This window comes from Bactrocera neohumeralis, chromosome 6 (assembly GCF_024586455.1).
Source record: "Bactrocera neohumeralis isolate Rockhampton chromosome 6, APGP_CSIRO_Bneo_wtdbg2-racon-allhic-juicebox.fasta_v2, whole genome shotgun sequence".
In the NCBI taxonomy this organism is placed as follows: Eukaryota; Metazoa; Arthropoda; class Insecta; order Diptera; family Tephritidae; genus Bactrocera; species Bactrocera neohumeralis.
The window spans coordinates 52318704-52328864 of record NC_065923.1 but is presented as its reverse complement, the minus strand read 5'-3'; the positions used below and the strand labels follow the sequence as shown (position 1 = coordinate 52328864).

The window sequence follows — 10161 nt, the reverse complement described above, 5'->3', positions numbered from 1 at the left end:
CTCTCTAACAGTTGCCTGACGATTTTCAAGCACCATATCCTTCATCATATATATATTATACAATATTTTCATCAGTTGAACAGACCGAAGGACATCCGGAACGAGGCATGTCTTCAACGATCACTCGACCGCCTTCGAAGGCTCGTAAGCTTGTGTTTGTTATATAAATCGCAACGCACTACTGAGGTCTACCGACTTAAGCAGCTGCTGTAAACAAACTGCTTGACAAATTGCACTCGTATTTGGCATCTATTATTTACGCGGGGAAGACATCATCTGAGTGGAGCGGTCAAATAAAAAAACTCTCAATTCGACAAATTATTTAAAATACATGAAATTTAGTGGAATCAAGTATTTAAAAATTCGATGACTACATTTTATGGCATCGAATTCGTGCCTGCAAAAGACAGGCGTGCAGGTTGTTTGAATGATGTACTTCACACCAAATAGAAAACATTTGACTTTCCTTGACAATTATTGAGTTTGTTTTTGTTCAGAAATTTTGTCACTCTTATTGATAAAGCCATTATGAAAACGCAGACGGTTATGCAATGTTATTACTAGAAAGCCAGAAGTTAGAATGTTCAAAGTGAGATTATTCTATTTTATTTTTAGTGCCACCCTAGTGCAATTAATTTGCATGTGTTCGCAATTAAGTCAAAATTGTGTGCTAAAAATAAGACTCTGATACATATACTTAAGCACATATTTGACCTACAATAGATTATTTTCTAAATAAATAACTAGGTTTTTTTCTTCAGTTTGCGGCTATCAATAAACGCAGCTGCAGTTTACCATTAATCCAGTAAAATTACCATATCAAATATAATAATAAATTTCTAATCTAATTTATATTTCATATTAATTACATACAAGCAAGCTGAATATGAAGAGAAACCCATTAAGTCATTTTCTTTCAACCACATTCCATAATACCACAAATGTCTTAAGACGAGCGCTTAGGTCCTTCAAAAATTTTCATACTCAATTTCAAAAGTTATTGGTCTATTTTCAGACCTTAATTGAGGATATATGCCTAATAACAGGAAATTTTATTACCGGTGAACTTCACCAATAGCCCTCAAAGTGCAAATATTATATAACTTTGTAGGTCTCTGTCGAGAACCCGATTTGAACGAGTTATAGTTAGGGATGAGGAGTAAATAAGTAGAGAAAAATTGCCGGATAATGATCAGCAGGAAAAATGTAGCTCATTTCAAAAGGATAAAATTCGTTTTTTAAGCTCTTCCAGAGGCACTTAGGCAACCCTATCATATGATTTATATCACGGCGCACTACAAAAATTGGTAAGGAAAAACTGAAATAATAGTTCTTGACATGATAAAAATATATACAGTGAGTCACAGTCAAAAGTATCCACTTGGGTTTTTTATATTGAAAATGCGATTGTTGATAGTTAATTATTAAATTCAATTTTATTGTTTTTTATATTTGAACATTAACATCTTAACTTAAAATTAATAAAATAAAATTAACGATATTTATGTAAATTCAAAATAAAAAAATAATAATTGTAAAACAAAATCAATTTCTACCTCACAGTGAAAAGTATCCACGATAAAAGTTGTATTGAAAATAGGATTTTCGTAGGTGGTTAATACTTCGTATGATATCCTTTATTGTCCTTTACTGCTTTCAGCCTTTTTGGAATAGATTTAACCAAATTTTCAGTGTAAGAAGATTGAATTTTTTCCCATTCTTCTGGCAAAGCTTTTTTCAGAGTTAGTATGCTTGAGATGTTATGATTTCTAATATTTTTCTCCAAAATACTCCATAAATTTTCAGTAGGATTCAAATCCGGGGATTGGGGAGGTGTTTGAATCACTTTAGGACAGTTATAAAGCATCCATTCTCGAACAATGTGGGATTTGTGTTTGGGGTCATTATCTTGATAAAATTGGAATGTTGCCCCCAACACCAATTTTTCGGCACTACTCTGCAAATTATCTTTCAGAATGTTTAAATAATACATCTTATCCATGATTCCTTCGATAAAAACTAGATTTCCTACGCCGGCAGCACTCATACAACCCCATACCATTACAGAGCCTCCTCCGTGTTTTACGGTTGGAATTGTGTGTTTAGGATCCAAGGCCTTATTCGCCCTACGCCATACCTTACTTGGTCCATCCGACCCAAACATGTTAAACTTGCTTTCATCGGCAAAAATAACTGACTTCCAGAATTCAAAATCCTTTTTTTCATGTTCCTGAACGAACTCCAATCGAATTTGGCGGTTTTTGGGATTGATGAATGGCTTTTTTAGTGCAACTCTACCATGAAGACCATTCTTACGCAAGATGCTCCGAACGGTTTCTGGGTTACACTTTTTATTTAAATATTTCTCCGCGATTTCAGCAAGTTTAGGTGCACTAAGCTTCGGATTATCGGCCACCTGTCGAAGCAACCACTTTTCGTCTCTTTCAGTGAACATTTTTTTCTCGCTGGTTTTCGGCTTCTTGCAGATACGATTCTCCGTTTTTTGCCTCAATATAATTTTTTGGACAGCAGATCTAGTAATATTGAGTATTTCTGCAATTTTCCGTTGCGATTTTCCTAGTTCAGCATGATGAATGACTAATTTTCTTTCGACAATCGTTGTGTGGCGTCCCATGGTCTTAATTCCTCAAAAGTGCACTCCAAATGGACAAACTTATGCGTAAAGTGTAAGAAAATAACTGATCCAATATTTTGCTTGTTATTTCATGAGAGAAATAACTGTTAACAGTTATACAGTTATAAGTATTGCCAGTGGATACTTTTCACTGTGAGGTTGAAATTGATTTTGTTTTACAATTATTATTTTTATACTCTCGCAACAAAGTTGCTAAGGAGAGTTTTATAGTTTTGTTCACATAACGGTTGTTTGTAAGTCCTAAAACTAAAAGAGTCAGATATAGGGTTATATATACCAAAGTGATCAGGGTGACGAGTAGACTCGAAATCCGTCTGTCCGTCTGTCCGTCCGTCCGTCCGTGCAAGCTGTAACTTGAGTAAAAATTGAGATATCATGATGAAACTTGGTACACGTATTTCTTGGCTCCATAAGAAGGTTAAATTCGAAGATGGGAAAAATCGGCCTACTGCCACGCCCACAAAATGGCGGAAACCGAAAACCTATAAAGTGTCATAACTAAACCATAAATAAAGATATTAAAGTGAAATTTGACACAAAGGATCGCATTAGGGAGGGGCATATTCGGACATAATGTTTTTGGAAAAGTGGGCGTGGCTCCGCCCCCTACTAAGTTTTTTGTACATATCTCGGAAACTACTATAGCTATGTCAACCAAACTCTATGGAGTCGTTTCCTTCAGGCATTTTCATATACAGTTCAAAAATGGAAGAAATCGGATAATAACCACGCCCACCTCCCATACAAAGGTTATGTTGAAAATCACTAAAAGTGCGTTAACCGACAAACAAAAAACGTCAAAAATACTAAATTTTACGGGAGAAATGGCAGAAGAAAACTGCATCCAAACTTTTTTTAAAAATTGAAAATGGGAGTGGCGTCGCCCACCTATGGACCAAAAACCATATCTCAGGAACTACTTGACCGATTTCAATGAAATTCGGTATATAATATTTCCTTAACACCCTGATGACATAAACGAAAATGGGTGAACTCGGTTCACAACCGGAATATAACGCTATTTTGAATTCCATCTGATGTCTTCTCTGTATAATACGAGTATAAACATTAGGAACCAATGATGATAGCGGAATAAAACTTTACACAAATATGGTATGTAAATGACGGATAATGATCTCGATTATCACTATGTATGAGAGTATAAAATGTTCGGTGACACCCGAACTTAGCTTCTTGTTTTATATAGAATTTACATAAATATCGTTAATTTTGTTTTATTAATTTTAAGTTAAGATGTTAATATTCAAATATAAAAAACAATAAAATTGAATTTAATAATTATCTATCAACAATCGCATTTTCAATATAAAAAACCCAAGTGGATACGCGCTCACTGTATGTATATTCGCTTAAATCTCTTCTTTATTGACGTAGATACCGCTTACGCAGTTATAGCCAAGTTTACAACAGCGCGCCAGTCGTTCTTTCTCTGCTTTCCCCGGCGGGCACTGCGTCGAATGCGCTCAGTGCTGGAGTGCTTTCATCCATTCGGACGACATGGCCTAGCCAGCTTAGCCACTGTCTTTTAATTCACAAAACTATGTCAATATTATCGTATATTTCGTACAACTCATCGTTCCATCGATGCGATATCCGCCGTTGCCAATGCACAAAGGACCATCAATTTCCCGTTGAACCTTTCTCTCGAAAACTCGTAACGCTGACTCATCAGATGTTATCGTCGTCTATAAATCTACCCTACATAGCAGGGCGGGAATAAGGAGTGACTTATAGAGTTTTGTTTTTTTTTCGTTGAGAGAGGACTTTACCTCACAAATAAACGATGAGTTGGTGTTTGTCAATCCTATTGTTATGGGTATTTTTCAAGATTTGTTGCATGGTGATTATCTGGTCAGTTGCAGATCTTCCAGGCCTGAAGCCACACCGATCAGTTTGTTGACCTTTCATACGGTACTCTCGATAGAACGTTATATTTGTATGACATGTTGAGGAGGCTTGTTCAGACGGGTAATTGCTCTTCGAACTTCGTCATGGTCGGGCAATGGAACATCCGTTCCATCATCATCGTTTGAAGAATCGAATTCCCCATCACTTGGTGTTATGCTTTCATTGCCATTCAGCGGACTAGGAAGAGTTTCCTCCATAATTTCAGAACGCTGGGTAAATCAGTTACTAGGTCACCTCTGAAAATCGCTCGACTGTCTGTTGTGATTGAAAATTTCTTGTGTTTGCGGACGTACGTTTTTTGCTGCACAGAGGCGGGTGCGTATCTTCAATGCTTCAAGGTAGGGTTCGAGTCAATGCTAGAATCTCGGAGCGTCCGCCCGTCTAAAACATAAGAGACGTGTCTTTCGCAAATACGTTGCCAAAACATGATACAAACTTGCTCTGTCTGTCCTTTTTTGTCATCGTTTTATATCAAAATAGTGACGTTATCTTATATTTTTGAAAAGACTTATGGATTTTTGACAGTCCTTTGCGCTTAACAGCCAATCCACTTTGAATAGATTCAAGACTTTACTCTTTCTTTCTTTATTTAGCCTTATCAACCCTTTTGAATTTCGGCCTGTCGTAATAATGCCTTCAAGATGCCTCTATTATGCCCTTCTTCATCTTGGTACACTAAATCTTGTCACTGCTTCATCAATATTGTGACAGCACCGAAACACGATTTAACTTTACGCTTTTTACTACTGAATTTCTTCGCTGCATCATAATCCATTTTTCACAACGTAACCGTGTCAGTCAACGTTTGCTCCTCTGGGTAACTATTTCGACATCCGCCCAATGAAAGACCACAAAACTGCCTCGGATTCAAGACCTAGTATCAAATACTTTCTGGGTATCGTATATCAATTTTCAGGCTCTAACCTCAGCTTCAAATAATATAGGAACACTAGAAGCAATTACAAAGCACGAATTATGAACAAGCAATCAGCGCTGACCAATTTACTGAGCAGTTGAAAGTCGTTAAGCAATTATAAAAACCACAAAAACTGCTTAGCAAGGACAAAGCAAAATAAATACGCCCAACACAACACACATTGCCCCCTTTGCGCGCAACAGAGTTGCAATTAAAATATTGCAAATTAAATCAATGCAACAAAAACCGCAAACTTTTCCTGCAACATGCCACACAACATACACTGAACACACACTGTGACAAAACAAAAGCGCACATTCCAGCTTTGAGGGCAAACAATAGATTTTCCATATAAAAGGAATTGCAAGCGCTGCAAAATATTTAAAATTTTCGCCTTTGTCGTTGCCCAATTGTTTGGCTGGCAAGAGGAAAACTAAAACTTTTAAATGCAATTTTAAAAAGTGCTTAGTGAAGTTAATTCATCAAGAGTCAAAGACATTTTTCAGCATTTTGTTGGAAAAAACTGCAAAGCAATTTCGAGACATTTAAGAGGCGAAAAGGAGAAACAAAATAAATAAAATATAACAAATCGAAATTTTCAACGAATTTGTAATGTCCTTTCGTGCTTACGATCTGAAAACGTTCTTTGAATATCCAGCACTCGCCTTCAAGTTGGCTTGTTTCGAGCCATTCATGTGTAGTGGCAGCCAGCTTGGCCTTCGGCACAGATCTTGGTATCGCGTACAGCAAGTGCTATACATATGCGGCTCAATCACGTTGGTTGTGAACGTTTCCGCACTTGTCGCTGGTGTTTTTGTGCCACGTGCAACCCCGGAGGCAGAGTTGTATTCGAGCAGCGATTCGCAAGTATTTGAAGTACTTGCGGTAATTTCATACTTTTGTTGTGGCATTTACAAGATGTGGACCCTCTTTTGGCGGCGCCATGATATTCTCAAAGTACTGGAAGAATTCAAGGATCTATTTCCGAGTGTAGCTAAACAGAGGAGATTCGCAGAGTTGAATGAGTCTGAGAAGGGTCAGATTGGTTGTAAGTCGTTATGTTGTCTATGTTATTAATCGAACGAGGCTGAAATGCTTACACAAATACTGACACCCACCACTTCATCTTCACTTTTATTGGCACTGTAAGCGTTCTTTACTTTTCGAAAGACTGTTCATGTTGGTCAAAACCATTTTACGGCACTATAAAAGCCTTAAGAAGCTACCTAATTCTGTCAAAGCGATAAAGAGACACTATCGTATCCGAAAAAACGGACTCCATCTTATTAGGAGTCACTTTAGCCGGAACTTGTGTGCGTATCAGTGGGAAAATGAAGAGTTTTGCTTTTAAACACACTATTCCAGACTATACTTTAACTTCTTTGAATAGTCGTCACCGTAGTTCTCCCTTCACGCGAATCGGCAATCTCTTGGAAAGACGACAACCAGCAGGTATAGAGGACAACAGACGAGCTTATGCAAACTTTTTGGGTGCATGCAGTCAAATAACGGAATTTAGAATATTTGCCGTGGTTACTCTTCAAAAGCGTTACACCAAATCCGTCTCTCCTTGAGTTCCGGAACACCCAATGGAAAATACACTGCACACTCAGAATAGGGTTCCCATTACATTCCATTCAAGTCTCTACTTCATTTCCTTCATTCCTTCTTGAACCTTCATATAATTTGCACCAGCGTCTATTTTATAAGAACAGTGAGATTTTTGATTAAAATTAAATCTTTTTTTCGATATAATTGTATTGTACAAGCCGTTGGCACCTATCGACTTCGTTATTATGAAGAAAAGTCACGCGCTAGCATGAGACGTCTCACACGTTTCATAATACACTGCTACATCTACTACAATTCCATACCGATTCTCCAGCTGTGCTATGCGTTTGTGACACATCAGGAGAAGATTATGTACAGAGCTCAAGCGAATACCTGGTATCCGTGGCACAATCACAATGATCACTCCTCGTTCATCGGCTTCATGGCCGCATTTCTGACCCAAGCGATTGCGGAGTATATCTGCATTGTTTTCATAGTGTGTAGTGATAATCTTTTCTGCTTTTTCACCACGCAAATCCTGATGCACTTCAATTATCTGTCCAGTGCCTTGAGTGCGTTGGACGCCAGTGCGCCGAATGCGCTTCTACAATTGAAAGCCCTCATCAGCTATCACAATCAATTGTTGCGGTAAGTCCTGTGGTGTGTTTTTCATACATTGCGGTCCAATTCGCCAAACTTATTTTGCAGTCTCGTTGTGCGCATTAATTCCATATTCAACTTGACTTTCACCTTGGACTTAATAATCACCACTTTTGCGATTTCTTTAATGGGCTTGACTATGGTGTTGGTCAACCTCACTAGTGCGGTGATGTTTTCGGCAGGCTTCTCTTTCTTCCTGATTCTCGGTTATCTATTTTGTAAGAACGGCGATGAACTCATAAGAGAGGTAAGTATAACATAGAATAAATTTAATTTAGCAGATGAGCCTCAACAATATTTCTAGAAAACCCGCTCTTGCGAGGTCACTTACAAGTGCTTTTAGTTCTGTGGCCCTCCCTTTGAAAACGTGAAACTAACAACTTTTTAGCGCAAAAGCTCATCTTTTTTGAAATAATTCGACCAAATTTACTGTTTTTCAGACCATGAAGATAAGTCCAGCAATTTTCTATAGCAACTGGTATGAGGGTTCCTACGAGTATCGTCGCCTGATTATCTTCTTCATAATGCGCACAAAAGCCCCCTGCGAATTTCAAGCCTACGGTTATACGTCACTTTCAATGGAGACTTATATGAGGGTAAGGCGTATGCTGAGAAAATATTTGCACAAAACATAAATTATTATAAATATTATTTACAGATCTTGAAGCTTTCTTATCAGCTCTTCACATCTTTTCGAGCCATTGAGTAGTGAAACAATGAACGGAAATTATTTCAACAACATAGTAGAGGCACAATATTTTGTACTAGAGGGAAGAGAGATCTCTGCTTGCATTTCACAATCGCTACTAGAGCTTAAAGACAATTGTTATTAGATTATATAGAATATGCATCTCAGCTACTTACGTCAGCTAATAAATTCGTTTATTATTGATATTGCAGAAACATTGTTTGGATTTTTTTATAAGGATGGGCATTAACGGAATAAAAACTTATTTAATGGATATTCCATATTCTTAGCGTTTTACTTGCTGCTTTAAAGGGGTCATTATTTTTGAAAATAAGAGCTTAACTAAAGATAACCACCAGTTATAAATGCTGGAGGAACTTCTAATAGAGAATTCAAACCACAAATAATTGATTAAGCTGTCTATGAAATTCTCCTCGATAACGTTTTAATTAAACAAAATCCACAAGGAAGGTAATCTTTATTAACTTGGAGCTCTAAAAACTTAGAAGAATTAAGTAGAATATACTTATAACCTGTTAGCTTCCTTTTTTTATTGAAAGAGACTCTGTTCTGGCCTTTACATATAATATATCTCACAACTTAGATGAATTATCATTGGTAAGAAAGTACTTTACATCTCATTTGTACGAAAGGGTACGATTCTGAGGCACCATCGGCAGCGCAGTTCACAAATTCTCCACACAACTCAGAAAATAACCAAGCTCACCACAGATATTACATATACACACATTCGGCTTCAAGAAGAATGGAACTCATTTATCTCATATGTATGTATGTTCTTTCAATGAGTTTAAGGCTTGACTTTGAATTAATTTTATTAATTTAATAACCTTTCTTGAAAATAATAGTATTAGTGTGCCAACTCCAAAAAAAATTTATAAAAGACGGAAGATTTTAACATGCAAGGAAATTAAGGTGGAATTTGACTGCTGGATCGGCGATGATAAACCTGGACGGCAAGCAGACAAAATCAACAATGTCCTTGTGCTACCAGACGATATTGCCGCCTTCAGTGACAATGAAGATTTGGGCGAAATGTGCAAACTATGAACGATAGCGGTGAGTTTCCATGCGAAGTAGCAAACAACATTGAAGTGGAGTACGTTTTTAACAATGATAACCTCACTTTAGATGAAAAACTTGAGAACGACGAAGACGGCCTGGCAAATTAAAATAAGCGAATGCTGAAATGCCGTCGTAACAAAAATTACTAGTTTTGAGAATTTGAACTTGTCGAGAACAGTTTAATGTTTTTTAAATGACAATTCCTTAATGCAGTGTTTACGAGGCGGGTTGATTTACAGGGAGCCAAAACCCCGAAAAATCGCTTATGCGGGAAATGTTCTACGGATCAGTCTGAACAACTTTGCCTAAGAGACCGATTTCATTTGGGTCAAAAACAGATTTCGAGCTAGTCATTTTTAAGATTGGGTTTAAAAAATCTGAACAATGGGTTGTTTTGGAGATATATGTTATTGGTGTACGATCTAATGACCAATAAAATATCAAAATACACCTCTAATGTATAAATTAACCCAGAACGCTGGTAGTCTGCATTGTCTGCCTTACATCCGAGCAAGAAATGCTGCACATAGTACCACAATCCCAACAGCAAAAACCGGGAGATTCGCTGCTTCAACGGAATCCCAACGTCTAAGGCGAGTAGTCACAGCGAGAACAGCGACGATAACGTAGATTGAGCTATATTTGTAAGTGAAATGTTAATTCTGAAGGAGACCC

General features: G+C 37.3%; 1 protein-coding gene across 1 annotated transcript; it reads left to right on the top strand.

Moving 5' to 3' along the window:
- Positions 1 to 5901: 5901 nt before the first annotated feature.
- LOC126762697 (putative odorant receptor 69a) lies at positions 5902 to 8611 on the top strand. Its single transcript, XM_050479638.1, has 5 exons — positions 5902 to 6549; positions 7271 to 7700; positions 7761 to 7959; positions 8153 to 8308; positions 8371 to 8611. The coding sequence occupies exons 1-5, from the start codon at positions 6114 to 6116 to the stop codon at positions 8419 to 8421; spliced, it is 1272 nt and encodes a 423-aa protein (XP_050335595.1). The 5' UTR covers positions 5902 to 6113; the 3' UTR covers positions 8422 to 8611.
- Positions 8612 to 10161: the final 1550 nt, after the last annotated feature.

Excerpts from the sequence above, each read along its gene's own strand:
- LOC126762697 (XM_050479638.1), top strand. The coding sequence starts at position 6,114 with ATGTCCTTTCGTGCTTACGATCTGAAAACGTTCTTTGAATATCCAGCA. Across the intron at positions 6,550-7,270 it reads TGAGAAGGGTCAGATTGGTT|CCGTTGGCACCTATCGACTT; the intron begins GTAAGTCGTTAT and ends GTATTGTACAAG. Across the intron at positions 8,309-8,370 it reads CAATGGAGACTTATATGAGG|ATCTTGAAGCTTTCTTATCA; the intron begins GTAAGGCGTATG and ends TATTATTTACAG.